Source organism: Cupressus sempervirens, chromosome 11, assembly GCF_028749045.1.
Source record: "Cupressus sempervirens isolate cs-2001-9-10 chromosome 11, ASM2874904v1, whole genome shotgun sequence".
NCBI lineage: Eukaryota > Viridiplantae > Streptophyta > Pinopsida > Cupressales > Cupressaceae > Cupressus > Cupressus sempervirens.
Genome location: NC_143128.1, coordinates 836043905 through 836064306, shown reverse-complemented (window position 1 = coordinate 836064306; position 20402 = coordinate 836043905). Strand labels below are relative to the sequence as shown.

At 37.4% G+C, this 20402-nt stretch overlaps 1 protein-coding gene across 6 annotated transcripts in view; it reads right to left on the bottom strand.

Moving 5' to 3' along the window:
- Window positions 1-1559: 1559 nt before the first annotated feature.
- LOC149532158 (purple acid phosphatase 18-like) overlaps window positions 1560-20402 on the bottom strand; it is a 101362-nt gene continuing 82519 nt past the window's right edge. For all 6 annotated transcript variants that reach the window (XM_089809890.1, XM_089809885.1, XM_089809888.1 and 3 more), the window contains 5 exons: window positions 3109-3400; window positions 2514-2893; window positions 2213-2401; window positions 2027-2115; window positions 1560-1942 (listed from right to left, as the gene is read on the bottom strand). In XM_089809890.1, coding sequence (XP_089666016.1) covers window positions 1759-1942; window positions 2027-2115; window positions 2213-2401; window positions 2514-2893; window positions 3109-3370 — 1104 coding nt within the window. In that variant the 5' untranslated portion in view covers window positions 3371-3400 and the 3' untranslated portion in view covers window positions 1560-1758. The remainder of the gene's footprint in view (window positions 1943-2026; window positions 2116-2212; window positions 2402-2513; window positions 2894-3108; window positions 3401-20402) is intronic.

The window sequence follows — 20402 nt, the reverse complement described above, 5'->3', positions numbered from 1 at the left end:
ATACAATTTCTTCATGATGAATACCTTATTGGAAGCTGATGCAATCTCATACAGGGAAGATAGTTTGTCCCACAACTCCTTCGTGGTCTTCTCAGCTGAGACATTGAAGAGAACATTGATGGACAATAATGAGAAGATAGTTGCCCAAGCTTTTATGTGCACCTTCTCCCAATCCTCATCCGACATTGCCCTTCCTTAGGTTTTCCCAAGCAAAGAGGGTGACAGATCTTCCTTGATTAACAATGACTCTATCTGGATTTTCCATAGCCCAAAGTTCTGACTTCAAATTTCTCAATCTTCCATTTGTCTGCTTCTTCCATGGCTTTCTTCACCTTTTTCCAAAACCGAATTCTACGCCAAGCTTCAACTCCCAGCTCTGATACCAACTGTTGAATTTTAAAAACAGCAAAGAACAAATAAAAGAAATGCAGCAAAACGAGAAATTGAATAACACAGAAAATAGAAAGCAAGGAGAAATACGTTTTAACACGTTTCACCAAAATGGCTATCTCCACATTGAGCAGGGGATGCTCTCTGTATTCATCACAGTACAATCACACACAGCATTCTTAGCCAGTATATGGCTTAAAGCTAATTACATCTTCCAGGAAGATTCCCAATTTGTAAATCATGTTGATGTGCATGGGAGGACTCTGTTGTTTGCCAAACATAGGCAGTATAATAAACCCCAGACACCAGACTTAGCTTCACATGTAGCCAGTCAACACTTGTTGAGTCCAAATGAAAATTTCAGTCAGAATATTGTGAATACTGTACGGAAGTGGAGGGCTAAATATCGTACAGGGAGAGTTGGAGACCATACACATACAGAATCCGTACAACCATCATCCTCAATACACCCAATGGTTTTCAGACGGGTATATCTCACCGTACAGGACATTGAGTGCAAGCTGTATGGTAGAGGGGAGCTTTCTGGACGGGTGAAGAGTTAAATGACTGTACAGATACCTGGGCCATACATGGAGGGAAGCTATACCATACGGATGGTACCAAGGAGCTGCACAGGCAACACTAGCTGTACACCTCTATTGGCACATCACAATTTATCGATCAAAATGTGATTAAATAACTTCATCAAGACCTTATTGAATCTGGTATAGTGTGCATATTTATATTGTGTCTATAATTTATAGTTTAAGGTCAGTTTAGCTTAGTTTTAAGTTCCAACTTCAAATTGTTGCCTTCTGGATAACTTGCACTGTGCTGTCTTGCAAAAAAATATGCCAACAAAATTCTGTTATCCTGCACTAAAAATACCACTGCAGTGTGCAAGTTCTATTTGCTACATATAAAATCTCCACCATAAGTGAATGCAATGTCACATTACCATCTTCATATTTAATTTGTAATGCATGATCCCATCTCTGTATCTCATATTGCTTGCAAAAGAGAACAGATGTGGTAAAGAATTTCATTTTACTAAATGAAAAGGTCATTGATTTTTTTTTAACATTGAACTCTACTATGATGGTGTTTGAAATCGTCTATTAATGAAGCATAGGACGAGTTTAAAGAGCATGCAACAAATGCAGAGGGCCTTTTCAAAATAAATAATGTCATGAACAATTACCCCATAAATCAATTTGTGCAGAAATCAAATCAACTGACACGTACAGTTTTCTTTACATTAATTAGTAATTTCTCATTGCAATTGGAAAGAGGATCAGTTGATTGTTTGTACTATACACCCTATTGCCTGCTCTGTAATACGATTGATATTTGATTTCTGCTTAAACTTCACATGGTGCAATTGCTTGAAAAGCTTAGATTGTTTATCCAGACTTCATCTGCTATAACTGAGTCGTTGTCATCATTACGATGCCAACTCCAATGTGCATGAGTTGCATTGTAAATCGTAAGTTCGCCATGTCCAAAGCTTGCTTCTCGAAACAGTGACCATTGAGGTTGTGGGTCCAGGAACCTGTGGAAAATTAAACGAGTATGACACTTATTATTCAGAAAAACAAACAGAAAGCACTTGAAATCACACAAATAATTCACATACTGTGAGGAAAGGCCTTCTGGACTTCCTCCATCCCCTATGGTTATATGCAAGGTTCCGCATGGATTGATTGCATCCATGTAAACTCGAGTCTGAAACAAATACAACTCATTTGATCAATAAGGAAATAACAGTTGTCTATGCTATTTGTGCAAAAACTAGCCAACCAAAGCCTTATAGAAGACATACAAAGCGTTCATAGGCATGAACATGGCTGGCAAAGACAACATCAATGTTTGCAGCATAAAGTAGTGGCTCCATGGCTTTCTTCATTTCATCACCTTCACCCTGACCGGCAGCATTGCTGTTATACCAAGGGACATGGAAGAGCACAAGAAGCCATGGTGTTATGCTTCTATTTACTCTTGAAAGGTCAGCCTGCGAATTCCAAATGTACTTTCATCAAGAACGTGTGACATTCCACATGATATTATCCGGAATACGTAACTAACAAGCCTGTATATTGACAAAATTTATGCAAAAATGGAACCTGAAGCCACTCATATTGGTCTGAATACTTTCCATTGCGGGCATACGAGCTGAGCATTATTATGTGTACTCCTGTTACGTCAAAGGAATAATAGAGATTTGAACTTGATCCACTCTGCTCAAAAGGCATTTTCCATCGTGCATTATAAGCAATAAATGGCTCTGTTACAACAATGGGTACAGTTTCAGTTTCATGCTCTCCTTCTGTGACCATCCATGGCCTTGTACTTGCCAAAGGCTCTACCAGCTTTCCAAAGGAATCCCATAATGGCTGCTGGGTATCTGCATATGAAAGACCACCTGGCAAAAGGAAGACATCATAGTTTGTCTGTTGAATGTGCTGTAAAGTTGAATTTGTCCACTTGGTCTGTCCTAAGTCACCTGTTGGAAATCCAAGGCAAAAAACATTACGTTGCCTGTTTAATAGCACCACAACAGCTTGGAATATGTACACAACACATTGTTGAGCCAAAGTTGAGCTTTAATTAATGTAGAAGGAATTGCAGGCACATTTGGTAAATTTTCAGAAAGGAGATAAAAAAAGAAGCTAGCTCAAGAAGACACAAAAAAAGGAAAACTAGAAATATTTGTCTTACCCACAATTGAAAAAGTTATAGGAAACTGCAATGGTGGTGTTTTCAATTTGTACTCTGGACCAGAAGTTCCACAACGATAGTAATAACTTGTATTTGCATCCAATGGCCCAATTGTTACATCATGAATCAGGCCAGATTTATAGCCCAAGTAAGAATAAGAAGTATTTCCTCCCTTCGCTGAATAATTATACACTCCAGGCAATGTTCCATACTCAACTATTGATGTCGCACCAGTATCATTTGTTAACCATGTTACTCTCATTTGATTCTGTTCCAACAAAGAAATATGTACCTGTAAAGTACGAAAATGTCAGAAGCCCTTCTTGGTTAAAAGTGAAATACTATATTGTTAAATCATTCTCCCCCCATTATAATACAAACAACAGAATCAAGGGAAAACCCAGTGTGGAAAACTCTGGTAACTTGGGAAATCAGCAAGAACTAGAGGCCTATTGCTCCCAATGAACCTCAAAAAATACGGCAGGACTGAATTAGGGGAGAGGACCTAGAAGTTGAGCATGTTCTAATATTTTTGATAACATTTGTTGATTTAATGTCTCAATATTTTTAATAATATAACAGTAGAAGTTGCGACTTTAAAGTTGTTAGTGTTGATTCTAGCACTCAATATTGAATGAACTGTAGTCATTAGATCTATAAAGTGACGAATAATGTAATGCCACATCAGTGCACCAATCGAACATGACTTAGCCCACAACTGCTAGTCTGACTTTTTGGGAGGGCCTATTTGAACACCAAGAAAAAACATGCTGATATGGCATCAAATTTAATGATGTGACCTACCTTGGTTATAAGTGCAGGACTCGCTCTATAAACTACTTTGAAAATTTGGAATTGATTTGAAATTGTCACGTAGGGTTTTGAAAGGTATGAGGTTAGGGTGTTCAACTACTCTATCCTCTCCCTTAGTAATTGTAAAATATTCTCACAAGCTTTCCTTGCTTTAAAAATTGCTCAAACAATTAGCTGTAGAAGCATGCTAAAACTTGAGATGCCTTCTAAAAGACTGCGTTGTTCTTATTTATACACAATTTGGGTTACAAAAACAGCAGGTAATAAATAAATCTCCTATCCTGCTTGAGAGTACCAATTCAAGAGAGTCTTTCTTGATGGCTATACTAACTGATTCTTCCAGACACTTAAGCATTATGATCTTAATTAGGACAAGTTTCACATGAAGCACTGTAAGGCTACTTTAGAAATTTGAAATGAAAAAGGTGAAAAAATAAAGCTTCTTTCTAGTGATTCTAAATTCACATGAAGAAATGGTGCAAATAATTAACAAAAAATGAAAAATTTAAAATATATAGAGATAGAGGTGAGGATGGGAAGGTGGAGAAAAAAAGGGAAGGACAGAAGCAAGAGAGAGGGAGATGGAAAGTAAGAAATGGAAAGGTGAGGCAAGGCACAGAATTTGGGGGAAGACAAAAGAAATAATAATAGCCAAAGGCAGGACAGCTTCTCTGCATGGAACTAAAAGAAGGTGGTTATTTATAGGTTAGAGAAGGAATCTACATTGATACTGTAACTTATAATATTTTTAGATCGAACATTTTTGAGAGAAGAATCATTAACAATCAACATCAAGAATCACCCTCTCCATAAGAGATGACTGAGCCACATCAAAGCCAAACATGATCACATCTTTACAATATCAGGCAATGTCATAAAGGAGGAAGAGTATAGAGAAAGCAGCCAAATCCATATCTAGAGGAACTGTCATACACCTATCAATTATGCTCAGTATGCAAAGCTAAACGACACCTACTGTATGCCTTACCAACTAATTTACCATAAAGATAACTTATAAATGCTAAAACAAAAACACAAGGAAAAACAAATCATATATGGAAACAAAACTATAGAACCAGCATGACTTGTCTCTGTATTTTATGCATTTGATTCATTATATTGCCAAAATCAGGCACTAATAAGATAAATCTTGCCCATTTCATCAACAGAAGAACACCACAAAACAATCAAAAGAGGGTGAAGCACAAAATGTTGAGTCTCCTCTTTATGATGATATGCATGCCTGTAGTGAGCAGCTTAATAGTTAGAACTACCAAAAAAGGTCAGATTCATGTCTCTCCCAAGCAATATATAGATACCAAAATCAAATTTTGATTGGTGGACATAAACTGCAATCAGGACTGTAGATTTCCATCTACAGTTACCATTAATATTCAGGATGTCAGATCAGACAAATCTATCTCACATCCTAAACAACTTGTGCAATTTCTTAGGACCATTATTTATAAAACATTCTACATTCAAAATAGGAGCATGATTATCTAACAATATAACTATAAACTTTCCATATCAGAACTCCTTAAGGTTCTAACAACTAAGCTTACCAGGTTAAATTTTGGAGAAGCCTTCCAATCTCAAATGAGTTTGGTTGGAATTTAGAGGCTAATCTTCTTGTAAGAAAACTCAGTAAAATATGCAATTTTTACAATAACCGAAATGAGCAAAACAGAATACAAGATATACCCTAGGACAAACAGTAAAACCTTAATGAGAAAAATGTAACATCAAAGGACCACAGTTGATGTATTAATCCCAACCACCAGATTTCAATGCACTCTCATACAATCTGTTGTTCAATAGAGATCCTCAACAGATGTGGAGAAATTCTGGTAACATAACCGCTGCAAATCCACAAGTGTACAAATTTTATTTCAAACATCCAATATATGGACAGATGCAAACTACAAAATAATAAGGGGCTTCCAAAGCCATGGGGCCAAACCAAGGGACTCAACTTGGATTCAAGAAATTGATCTTTTCAAATCCCAACACCTCATATAATGAATCCACCTTATAAGATTAGCTAGTATGTAACTCTCAAGGTCAAACAGTCCACACACCAAACTTGGTCGCTCTCCAGTTTGGTATTTTTAAACCTTTTACACATACCATCATTATCAAACAAAGGTCTCTCCCATGTCTTCCCAAGTCCATTTTGTGACTTCATCTTATATGGTGTTACAAGTCATTAAATCTCTGAATGCACTTTAAAATGTAATGCACACAGCCTTTGTTGCTAAAAGTTGAATACTTTAAGTTTAAATCCTTTGTTCTAGCAGATATTGAACAGAAACAAGATTACAAAAAACACAACATAGGAACTGATAAAAAATCTTATTCTTCTCTACTCTCTAATATATTACATCACTTTGATTGCAGAAACAAACTCAATAAACTTAAGATTATAGCAGAAAAATACGCCTTTTATTCTGAGCTTGAATAGATCACAAAATCCTCTTCAATGGCTACCCAGCCCAGTCCCCAAAGATACATTCTTCATTCCAGCCAACATTCCCACTAAAAACAAAATAAAAATAGAAAAATAGAAAAGCAGATTCCAGAAATACCTAAGCACAACGGAAACCAACTGGAGTGGAAGGATTTGCACCAAAGGCACTCCACTTAATCCTCCCCATCTTTTAGAAATTTTAAACATTGCATGAACCTTCCTCCCACGGCTTGCCCTTCTTCCATATCAGGTGCTTCAGCATTTTTCCACATGATTTCTTCCCATCTTTCCAGCCTCTTGTCGGACTATAAATCAATTTTTTGATTTCTATTTTGAATTAAACGTGCTTAAAGTAGAAAAAGAGGTAAAAATTGCTCTCTTCTATTTTCAAAACATCTTGTGGGCTTAGATCCACCTCTAATGATCCTCCTCCACCAAATCCATTATTTCTCTCCTCTTCATTTGTCCATCTTTTTATTTTGCTTTAAAAAAAAATCAAGTTAAGGGGATAAAAAACTCCCATGCATATCTCCTCTGCATTATGCCATATAGGCATGCTTTCTTATTCTTCTTTGCAGCTTGTAGTCTTTCCGCGTTTTTTTTCCCCATATCAACTTCTGCCATGCTCACAGTATCATGTCATGGACATACATTCTTCAAAATGTCATCATTTTTATGAGGACTCCACCATCAAATATGACACCTCCAAGATCTCCATCTATGTTCTACTTCATCTCTAATGTGGATTGCTTCCATAGCTGCAACATGTTGGGCCACCTATAGTGATAAGTTACATTGCTCTTCATTGCAATGTTGAAACTCTTCCTCTCTCTCCATTACAATAATAAATATTTCCCCTCTTCATAGTAACATAACTTCTCATCTCACTTCTCTACCTTCTCTCTCACATACTCTTTTAGAGAGTATTTGAAAAAGCCTTCCATCCAATGGTATTTCTGCAAACTCCCTGAAAGATTTGACATTTAATTTTTCTAGTAATACTATCCCTGCACTAATCCTAAACTCTATGGCTTTCCTCTATAACAACAACTCTTGCTCACAAGGTTGGTATCTATAACTCAGGTGAAGGGAAAGTAAAGGGGGGTAAAAGGGAAAAAACCCAAAAAAATACAACCCATTAATTTAAGATTGTGCAATTTATTTTCTTCTGTTCTTTGGGGTCTTGTCTTTCTCGATTTCTGTGATGTCTCTTCCCTCTTCTCTCTTTTTTATTGAGTTCTAGGTCTGCAATCTATCATATTTCTTCTCCTTTTGTTCTCCTGCATCCTGATGATGGGTCACGGAGTGTGATCCAAAATGTTGATGATTAAAATTGCTCACATAATTGAATCCAGAAAAACTATCACAGATTACATGGATTGTGGAAATCTAATAGCTTTGATATCCTTTTTGCATCATCTTGGCTAAATTGCATTATCTTAGTGAGTTGTATTTCCAGAATATTGATTCACGCAGATGGATGGATCAAGTGGTAGCTTTGAATCTGAAACTTCAGCCAGTGCACTGCCTATTTCAGCAAATACCATTTTCACCCCACAACACTTTTCTCATCTAACAGTTAACAATTTCTTTGTAGGTTTTTGAATTATTATCGACTCTTCCGAAGCATCAACAGGTGAATTCTAAGTTTTATTTTTTTGGTTATTTCCCTTGACCTTTGACTTGATTGATCTTGGAATGCTAGCTTCAAGTTTACCCTTCAGCTTCCAATTTTGGTATGCATGTTACACCAGCCATCGTTGCATGTTAAAACCCATGAATATCAGAAATGGTTTCCATAAGGCTAGGTACTGACTTCCTTATCTTGGAAGCTTAAAGAAACTTTATCTTGGATGGATATTAATAATAATAGCTAAAAATGCTTCAAATTTACAGGCTGAACTAGAAAAGTTTCATTTCCAGTGAAATAAGAAAGTTTCTAATACCACTTTTTGCCATTTATTGCAGGGGAATGGCCTTCAAGTTTGACATTCTGTTTGTTTTTACCGCTGAAGTTTTAAATCCCATATCTTGATTTTTCCTATCTTTTTTCTTTTGTTTTCTATAGTATGTACCCTTTAAGTTTCTACAATTGATCAAACCTGGCCATTTTCACTTCCAATAACCCTCTGTCCATATTTTCCATGTACCTGTTTCTAATTCTGTGAGACACATTGTACCACTATTGATCCTCTTGGTGACTGGATAGGTAGAACCGTAGGAGGCTGGATATAGGAATAAAATCTTTTAGGAAAACTTACATATGATATGGCTGCAATAGGAAGTATACAATATTTGTACATACAAGCATATATCCCAACAAAAACCCTTAAAATGTAGAAAATTCAAAACAAAAGCTTCACATCCAAATCCCTCCAATGTGTGTACCAAATTACCAATATAAGAGGTATGCACAGAAGAAAGATGGCTTTCCCCTTTTGGCATTATTGATAAGTCCAGACTAACACTTGTTTTGTCTAAATGCTTTTTATTAGTTTTCTCTTGTTCTTTCCCAATTTTAATGGGATATGACTCAGTTGTCTCTGGTATTATTCAATACATCTTCTGACATTAATCGAGTCATATCCAAATAACAATATGTATTTATAAAATGCATGAGGTATCTAAGAAGCATTACATTTGAATCCATATTAAAAACAGGTAACCACAAATGTACGAGAATGTATCTGATAACAATATGTATAATAAAAGAATTTACATTTTCAACATGAGATAGGAATAGGAAGTAAAAATGCCTTGATGTCCATACAATTTATCATGATAACATCTTCTCTTCAAAGTCATGCAAATTCAATTATTCTCTAATAGGTCATTAAGTGATTGGGGAGAAGTAAAATAGCAATCACCATACAAGAATCTAATACACAAACACTTGTGGAATAAGTAACAAAATGGTGGAATTAATCTATTAACAAGCTATTTGCAGACAATCATACAAAGACAAAAAAAGGAAATAGACTGCCCTGTAATTATAGTTACATAGGGTTGACCTTATAATTGCACACCGAGTGTTTCCTCCGCTTGATATTGGATGGGACACTATCATGGTAGTTAACGACAATGATGCAATTTTTACTTCAAAGAATTGCTACATGAATGTGATGATGCTGAATCCCAGCATTTGTACTCATGAGCTTCTTGTTTCTTTGAGGGCTTTCCCCAATGAATATCCCCTCTCAAGTCTACATACACTTGCATTTGATCAGTCTTTTGGGTCACTTCCTCTTTTATCTTTACATAGTTAGTTTGATTTTCAATTCCTAGTGCTCTTTTTAGACTATATCTTTTCTATTTTTAACCCTAGGTATTTGAGGCAAATTTCTAATTGTTTTGATTGGCCGTATTTTCAATTCCCATTGACCTACCTTGGATGATTGTGGATACTAATATTTTTTATTTATTTCTTCCTATCACTTTCGTTTTTTCCCTCAACAGATTGTTTTTTAACATAATTTTCTGCCAGAATCCAGATTAAATTTATATGATTCAAGTGAACATAAAGAAAACATCAAACACATAAACATGAACTTGAGCAAATGTTGATTCAAGATCTGAGTCATTTTTCCTTTTTACATAAATATCATCACTGAAAATATTTCATCAATTTGTTGATGGAAGCAAAGCTTGGGACTCTTACAGTTAGACTATGTAACAAGATTCTTCTTTGAATGCTCAAGGTATGGATGCAATCTAGACAGGGTCCCACAAATACCCTATGGGTTTTCTCTGGAACCAAGGCAAATTGATGAAGAGGGCTCCCCTTAATACCATAAATACATAACAAAAACAAAGAAACAACAGCAAATGCGAGAACAAAATATGGACTTCTTATTATCGCTGCAAATGCGGAATTACAGAATTCATAGGTACAATATGCTACCCACATGAGCGCCTTCATTATAGTAATTTGCAAGACTAAGCTGTGAACTACCACCCAGAGCTGTTCTAGACAATGTTCGGGCCTTTCTTAAATAGGCAATTTTATGCTGCCCGAGAAGGTTCTAGACATTGAAACTTAATACTTAGAGCCGACGGACCCTAACAAAACATATAGAGTCGGCCAAAAACATCTTTGACAATTATTTTAGAAATTTCGGGTAGCCCAACTTTGGAAGGCCATAACTCTCGAACCATTGCTCCAATTGGCTATTATAACCACTATTCGAAAATGCCAACTTTTGATCTACAGGCTTGGAACCGTGCAAGTGCCCTTCCATCGAGTTTTCGGACCTCATCTAGGCACTCTAAGGCCTCCAATGGTGAGCCTGATGATTTTTCTCTAAAAATCTGCAATAGCTTCTCTGATACTTAAGCTGGAACAATGAGATTTTTATGGCAGGCTTATAATTCTAAAATGAATTTTCATGTAGAAAATGATAACATTCTCAGCTAGTATGACAAAATTACTAAAAATAGCGAGTTCCTAGAAATAGTAATCCCCCTATCTACTAGTTTTTATTAAAATAGAAAATACTGAAAAGAAAATATTTTTGGGTGATGCAAGATTGCTCTTATACTCAGGATAATCCTGCATCACAAATCTTGGCAAATTTGGAGTGAATTTGAAGACAATAGTTGTAATGTCCCCATTTTTGCCAGCATCGAAGTTTTAGAGATTAGCCTATTATTGTGATCCTCATAGGCAAATTATTGTGGATATAGGGTTTTCTGAGGTAGTGGCTTGGCTTGGGAGGTTCTTGTCATCTCCACAATTCAGTACGTACAGGTTGGTCTTCCTTTGACTCAGATTGGACTTCATTTGGGCTTAGATTTGTGTACTTACTATTTGTGGTAAGTTGGGTGTTGATAGTGATGGACCCTTTCTATTTTTGGAACATGCATTTGGTCACATGGAGAACTAATAGGTGACTCCTATATCAAGCAACATTTTTAAATGATGAGTATTTTGGGAGTTATTATATTTTTAGTGGCCAAATTATTATTAGATTATTAAATGGCTTATTACAAAGTTATAATTTAACTTTATAATTTCACTTAAGTCGAGGGTTGAGTCATCATTGGAAGGGGCCATTTATTATATGCCTAAGCCAAGTATTAAATATTTAAAGTGATGCTGTGTTGGAAAGTTTCAACAGCTGAGTTCTTTTGGGAAACTTTCGCGGTTCCTGAAGTTGAGTTATTTTGAAAACTTTTATCAACAAAGCATTATAAATATGAGCTCATTTCATTCGAAAAAGCATGCTTGGATATTTATTTGCTTTTGTTGCCTTTGTGGCTTTTTCAGGTCTTGAATTTTCACGCAATGCAAGGCAAGAGAATCCTCAAAGGAGATGTCCTAGCCCCCAACAAATAACCACACATCAGAATTCACACAATGACACAAAGATTTAGATTGGAAATAATGCCAATTCTCATGATATAATCATGAAATTTACATCCAACATGCCTAGTTGTAAGGCCTTTTGGGTTACGACCAAATGCAATTACAATAGTAATTCTACAAGATCTCGCAAAATCCAAACCCTAGCTAGCCCAGATTTGCAATTTGGTAAAAACCCCAAGAAGAATCTAAAGTTGTGCTCACAAGCCACCAAGCAACCTTCTTGTTTCCCAATCCCCAGCTACTAGATCTGCTAACAAACTTCGCTCTCTTAGCTACCCCTTGCTTCCTCCATGCTGGATGAATAATGAATCTAGATTCCACAAGACCCTCTAGTTATACCCAACTAAGCCACAAGTCGGTCTAGCAAGTTACAAATTAAATAAACTCTTACATTAAATACATATTCAAGCCACAAGTTGGCTTGCAACAGACACTAAATAAGAATTGTTATCCGCTTGCAACAGATATTAAATAAGAATTGTTATCCGTTCTGCTTGCCGCAGTTAACACGCGATACAACCACACAAAATAACTAAATACTTAGGACAAGCCCAAAGTTTATAATGTATAACTAATCCATACGACCACATAAGAATACAACACTTAGACATAGGTCCACACACATCCCAATGATCATCCATGTCATGATCATACGCTACGCATATTAAATGCACCAAGTTGGCCAATCCAATCCGCAAGAACTCCATGCGATGCGCCAAACTACCGAGAGTTAACAAAACTCCAAGCATTGTTGAGCAACCCAGTATAAGCTGAGTAACACATGTGCTGAGCAACATAGTGTATGCCGAGCTCCCCAAGCATCGCTGAGCAAGCATTGCCAAGCTAGCACATCAACTGAGCTCCCATTGGTTCTACAGAGCACCATAAACTTTGCCAAGTTTCTCCATGACCGAGCTCCTTTAGCGACCCTGCAACTAGGAACTACCCCAATAAGGACCAAGCAACACTTCCTCAACCGAATAACATACTTCAACTGAACAACAAGTTTCTCCACAAAGCCTATTTGGTCAAGCCTCCAATCGAGAAATACCACAGAGATAGTAACTGAGAAGGGATGGGTGAATCAGTTACCACTAAAACAATTTCAAATCCCTTTAATGTCAATACAAACTTCTTATTAACTCAAATCCTTGCACAGCTTGGTTAGAACTAGATATTCACTGTAACTTAGTTAACAAACAATCTTGAGATAGTAATGTGTATTAACTTTTAGTAACTTAGTTGTAGAAAGATAAAGCAGTAAGAAAATAACATGAACACGTGAGACACCAAGAATTAATGTGGAAACTCAATTTGGGAAAACCACCAATGCAACTAGTTACAACTTTTCACTCTTCTGAAGTGAGTCTTGTTAGGAGCCAACCTTGTTAAAGCTAACAAAACACACTATTAGGTGTCACCCTGTCAAAGGATTTGAATCACCCTATTAAGAGTGGCCTTGTTAGAGGTCTTTAAGACACTTCAATCTAGAAATGTCAACTTGTTAAAGGATTTACAAAATGATTATTAAGTCAACTCTATTAAGAGATTTCTTCACTGCTACAATTGTTAGAGAGTAACAATGATTGACCTAATTATTGAAGAAACAAATTTGCAAATTCAGATCATTATTCTGGCTTATCTTCTAGATCCTTCTTGATCAGAATATTCTTTACATCTCCTTGGATGTTTTGCTCTTAATCAGATATCCTTCTTAATTTGCATCTTTTTCTCTTCCACAACTTAATATTTCAATCCACAACTCGATCTTTCATATATATGAAACTCAATGTCAAGTTCGCTTGAATACCCTTACAAACAAACAATTAACATCCACAAAGTCGGCTTGCATAAACCAAATAATAAACAAAACAATATAGTTGTAGGTCGGTTGACACTGAAACTGAGTCACTCAGTTAACACTGAGTTCCTTGGTAACCAACTTGACTTGGTTTACACTGAACTTCTTTCGTAACCAACTTGACTCAGTTTACACAGCAATCCTTCAATGACCGACCTAACTCGGTTTACACTGGATCATTGAACTTGGTTTCTTCTGAACTTCTACTTGGCTGATATTGGAGTCTTTTGAGTTTGGTCACTAATAGCAGTGCTCTGTTAGAATGTAACATTTGTGTAACATCAATGACAATATACAATTGAATAATTGTTTTCAACAGTTTCCATTACCACTGCTGAGGTAAAGTGGATTGATTTGTTGCGATCTGAATTTAGAGGGCACAATTGTTGAAGTTGATCGCTCCTTTATTTGTTAATCAAGGACATTGAATATTGTATGTTTTGGTTGATGCTGAGCATCTGCAATTATTAAATAAAAATGGAAAATTATAATGCTGCATTTTGGACAGCTAAGTTAGCATCTTCAGATCTGTGAATAAGGTGGCCAACTATTTTCTGATAGGGCACCTTGACTGTTGTAATCTCGGCACCTATGTTGCTGCAACTGTAGTGCCAAATGCATCTGGTTGACCTCATTTCTCAGGTGGTTGAAAATCTTAAGTTGAATGCTCAGACTTCTGCAAATTACATGGGCGGCTTTATTCCCAGTTAGCATCTGTGATTTGCTCAGGGAGAGCAGCTTGTATGTGGGCATTTCATCTAGCTGATCAGAGCAATTTGCTAAGAGTTGTATCTTCTCAAGAAATTTGACTGGCAAAATAATAATAAATTTGAGGATTGGTTTTGCTTTCCCACATATTGATATTGCTGGCCAAATTGTAGTTTACCATCAGAGATCAGAATTTAGTTATAAATATTTGCAATAAATTTTCAGAGTTAGTGTGTTCAGAAAGTTCAATAATTTGGTGTTAATTTAGCCTAATGAACAATCTGCAATTCTTTCCTTAAATGTCTGATTTAGCTTGGCTGTCATCCATGATATTACTGAAAGTTGTCTTGCCTTTATCTATAAGTGTGGAAATTAGTACTTGAGAATCAGCAAACTTTGGGAGTTCATTTCATTGGAATTAGCATTGTATGCCAAATGTTTTACGAAATGTCAAATTGTTGATTACCAAAGTAAATTGATGTTTGTTAAGGATATAGCTGGCTAAGGGTTTTTACAATAGTTGAACCAGAGAAGAATTTGACAGATTTTGGCACTTTTTAAAAAAAAATTGAAGTTTCTTTTTGGTCTATTTTGGTCAACTTGACCCTCCAACCCTAAACTAGACCACTAAAAGACTTAAAAGTGATTAATCTCATTTGTGCATTTGGGAATGAAAGACAACTTGCCTCCATCACTTAACTTTCTTGTTTGCTTGCCATTGCTGTAACAACCTGCCTTGTTTTGTTATTTTAATGTCTATTTCTTCCTGTAATTTTGTCAAACAATTGTCTTGCAACTAAATTTCTTATAGTTTTCAGCTTGATGTTGATCAATGGTTTCTCAAGATTGTTGGTGTTTCATATGAGATGCAAATAGGAGGCAACATAGAACCATATGCAACTAATAACAATGACCATTCATTTATTTCTTGTTTCAGATTATCAAGAAATTACAACTACTATAACAATCATATCTTCTCATTAAACTCAATGCATTATATCAACTAAAAAGTTCAATGATGGTCCATACCCATTGCGGTTACAGCAGTGTCAATAGTTCTAAAATTGCTACAGTAACTTGCAGCTACAGTGATCCGGACTGCGACAATAACTTGTTGCTACAATAACTCGCTGCTACAGTACTGCACTACAGTGATTCGGGCTGCTACAGTAACTCACTGCTACAGTATCACGCTACAATGATTCGGACAGCTACAGTGATTTCAACTGCTACAGTAACTTGTTGCTACAGTAACTCGCTGCTACAGTACCGCGCGACAGGAACTTGTTGTTACCATGTTGAATCTCAAGATCATATCTTTCAATGGCGTCAAGATTTCTAGCTTGAAGAGATTTTGTCTTTCAAACTATTGAGATATAATCTCCAGAATATTACCCAATTTCTTTTGATATTTCCAAGCATGCTTAAAAGAAGCTCTTCCATTTCTTTTATAGTGTTCTCACAAAAGCTCCATCCTTCGTTTTCACAATGTGGGATAAAACATAACTCCCTTTATGTAACTTACGTCTCCAATATGTTATAAAATAAAGGGGACTCTTTTAATTTAAATATTTCCCACAAACTATAGCCTATGCATTAATAAAGTTAAATATTTAAATTTAACTTTATAAAATAGGTTTATCAATGCATAACAAATCTTATCAATGATAAACAAGTCTTCTTGTCGATTTTAAACAATTACCATCGACATACCGTTGCCATTGGATGTCCGACCATGTCCAAGATGACTTACCATAAATAGTAAGTATGCCCAAAGTTGCCTCAAAACCCCTTAGAAAGACCTGCAACTGAAACTATATAGGCCAAATGGCCTCTAAGCCCCTTTAGTGTCCTGGTTAGCCTACGAGACCGTGGGAAAATAGGCTAACGACAACATCATGTTATGAATGCTAAAAAAGAGACATTACAGTCCGCCCTTCCCAAAATTGCTTGTCCTCGAGCAATTTCAACTCTTGATGCTGTAATATCTGCTCATATTCTCAAGTAGCATCCTCCACTGGTAGATTCCTCCACTTGACCAAGTACTCCTTGATGATCCGCCTGCGAAGCACCCTCTCCTTGGAGTCAAGTATAGCCTCGAGAACCAAGATAAGCTTTCCCTCATCATCAAGAGGTGGCAATACTATTGAAGGCACCACATTGGCCCAATGCCTTCTTAAGGCGTGACACATGGAACACATTATGCACTTTATTGTCTATAGGCAACTCCAACTCATAAGCTACTTCGCTCACTCTCCTGATTACTTTGAATGGTCCATAGTAGCGTGGTTTCAATTTCTTTGCTCCACTCTTCTTGAGAGAGGACTGTCTATACGGCTGTAACATGAGGTACACCATGTCTCCTACCTCGAAAGACCTCTCAACCCTGTGCTGATCAACATATTGCTTCTGCTGATTTTGTGCCTTTTGCAAATTTTCCTTCAAGGATTGCATAATGTCCTGACACTCCTGCAAACTATCCTTGGCCTTAGGCACCCTACTATCCCCAAATAACAAATCCAAAAAATTAGGAGCATCATACCCGTACAGTGCCATGAAAGGGGACATTTGAATAGACATATGGAAAGAGGTATTATAGCAGTACTCCCCTAGATGTAGCCACTTCATCCAAGCGTTCTACTCTCCTGCAATGTAGTTTCGAAGGTACCCCTGAACCCATTTATTCACTATCTCTGTCTCCCCATCAGTTTGGAGGTGGTAACTGGTACTCGGAGTTAGCTCTGTTCCACATAACCTGAACAACTCCTGCCAAAAGTGGCTCATAAACCTACTATCCCTGTCGTTGACTATGCTCCGTGGCATCCCATGTAATCTAAATACCTCTCAAAAGAATAGCTCTGCTGTCTATATTGCTGAATATGTGGATGAAATCGCAAAGAAATGTGCAAATTTCGTCAATCTGTCTACCACAACAAAAATACAATCCCGACCCTATGTCTTTGGAAGGCCTGTGATAAAATCCATGGAAATGCTATCCCACTTCTTCTCTGGTATAGGTAGGGTAGAAACCGCCTCAAAAGGAATGTTCTTGTTTGTTTTGCTGACACACTGGGCACTCCCTAACGAACTGTAGCACTTCTGACTTAAGCCCCTTCCAAGTGAAGAGCTCTCTTACCTACTGATATGTGTTAAAAAATCCTGGATGTCCTGCTAATGGTGAATCATGAAATGCTCTCAAGATCTTTTGCTTCATGGTAGACCCAAGTACCAAATAAATCCTTCCTTTGTAAATGATCAAGTCATTTACAACAGTGTATCGACTATCCTGAATAGTTCCTTCAATAACACTAGATGCCCAACTATCCTTGGCATACTCTGCCAAGATCAACTCTCTCCAATCATCCATGACTATCCCAATAGCAAGCAAATGAGGCCTTTTGGATAAAGAATCTGCGACAATATTTTTCTTCCCTTTGACATAGACTATGTCAAAATCATAAGCCTGTAACTTACTCACCCATTTCTGTTGCCTGTCATTAAGATCCTTTTGTCCAAGGAAATGTTTCAAGCTGTTATGATTTGTTTTTACTGTGAATCGACTCCCTGCTAAGTATTGCTTGAATTTAGCTAGCGCGTGCATGATTGCTAGCATTTCTTTGTCATAGATGCTGTAAGTTCTCTCAACACCTCGTAATTTCCTGCTCTCATATGCGATGGAATGTTTGTCCTGCATGAGGACAGCTCCTACGCTCTCCCGAAGCATCACACTGCAGCTCAAAAGGCCTGGTGAAATCTAGAATGGCTAAAATAGGACATGTACTCATCAGCTCCTTGAACATGTCAAAACAATCCTGAGCCCTCTCTGACCACTTGAAACTGTCTCTCCGTGTCAAATCTGTAAGTGGTGCTACTATCTGTGAAAATCCCTTCACAAATCTGTGGTACAACCCGCAAAGCCCAAGAAATCCCTTGAGTTGTGAAGTGTTCCTCGGTGGTGGCCAATCCAGAATGGCCCTAATCTTGTCTAGGTCAACCCGAATACTTCCTGCACTAATAATATGCCCTAGATAGAGCAACTTTGTCAACCCGAACTCGCATTTACTCATCTTGGCATATAATGACTCCCTCTCTAGAATGCTGAGCACTACATCAATATGCTTCAAATGTTCCTCCCAAGTACGGTTGTATATCAGTATATCATAAAAAAAAATCAACACAAACTTCCTCAACTGATCTTTGAATACTCTATTCATACAAGATTGGAAAGTGGCAGGGGCATTAGTCAACCCAAAGGGCATGACTAAGAACTCAAAATGTCCGTAGTGGCATCTAAAAGCTATCTTCTCCACATCCACCTCTCTAACCCGTATCTAGTGGTAGCCTGATCTCAAATCAATCTTAGAGAAGTAGCATGCACCGTGCAATTCATCAATAAGCTCATTGATGCGCGAAATAGGGTATCGGTTCTTGATTGTCTTCTTGTTTAGCTCCCTATAATCAATACACATCCTCATTGTACCATCCTTCTTCACCAATACTACTGAAGAAGCGAAAGGACTCTTGCTTGGTTGTATGTGCCCCATGTCAATCAACTCCTTGATTGCCTTTTCTATTTCATCCTTATATCTCTTTGGATGGCGGCAGGGTGTGATGATGACTGGCTTAGCCCCTTCCTCTAACTCAATAACACGCTCGATTCCCCTATCCGAGGGTCTCCCTGGAGGTATCTCACCAAACACCTTAGTATGTTTAGTTATTATTTTTTGTACATAAGGTGGATACTCCTATTTATGCTGCTTTGTCACCTCAGGCATTACTCTGAACTCTGCTGTCCACTGCACCTGGACGTGTCTGAAGAAACTCTGCATCTGCTTGAGTGACACCACTCGAAGTCTCCCATCTGACAAACCTCTGAGCACTATCTTCTTACCATTTGCCTCAAACCTCATTTCCATTTTCTGGAGGTTAAATGTAAACTCTTCCAGAGATTTCATCCAATTCATCCCAAGCACCATATCCTGATCACCAATGTTGACCACAAAGAAATCTCCCACCATGTCATAATCTCCCAAATGAAGTTGCAAGTTGGAGATTTTCTTCGTAAAGTCAATTTTGAAGCCATCAGCACCCATCACCTTAAATCCCCTATGCTCCTCTGTATGTAGCCCTCTGCGTGACACAAACTTCTCATCAATGAAGTTATGTGTTGCCCCTGTATCAATGAGTGCCACAAATCTCTGTCCATCCAAAGTTTCCCTAACTCTGAAAGTGACGACCTCCTGTATACTGGACAGCTGAGCTATCGTGTTATCACTACGTGCTTCCTCATGTGAAGAATTATCATCATCTCCATTTGATTCTAATGACTGCTCTGAATCTCCATCCACTGACTCTTCGGCTAAAAAGTACTCCATTTGCTTAGCTTTTGCTTTCAATGGATACTTATGTGACAAATCCCAAGGCTCCCTACAATGAAAAAAAAGCTTCTTCTTCTTGAGATCATTAAGTGTCTCATTGTCCAACCTCTTACTTTCCTCCTTAGGTGGCTGAGCCTCTCTATGAAAAGGTTTATTGGCCTTATCTTTCCTCGAAGGGAAACTCTTTGCCTAGAATTTATTTTTAGAAGCTTAAGAGGAATCCATGTCACGAGCTTTCTTAATGGCTTCCTGCAAAGTGGGAGGGTTGAGAGCTTTAATCCACCCTCTCAACGGATCAGCTAACCCATCCATAAATAGAACCAGTATCCTCCGTTCAGATACATCTGTTATTAACACTGCAAGTTTCTAAAATTCTGAAATGTATGTTTCCAATGATCCCCATTGTTTAAGCTGAGCTAACTCTTTGAAATGGAGTTCTGGATCCTTCCTATCAAAACATTCAATCAGTCTCTCTGTAAACTCCACATATGAGGTAATGTGTGCATGACCCATAGTGACCATACCATGATGCCACCACTCGTGTGCTAACCCATCCAGATGAATTGCTGCATACTTAATAGCTTCTTCCTCAGGCATAGGGTTCAATTGAAAGTATGTGTCAAGCTTTTGAACCCAAGCTCTTGCTGTAGACTTCCCCGAGCCATCATAATATGGTAACTGAAGTTTCCCTACTTTCTT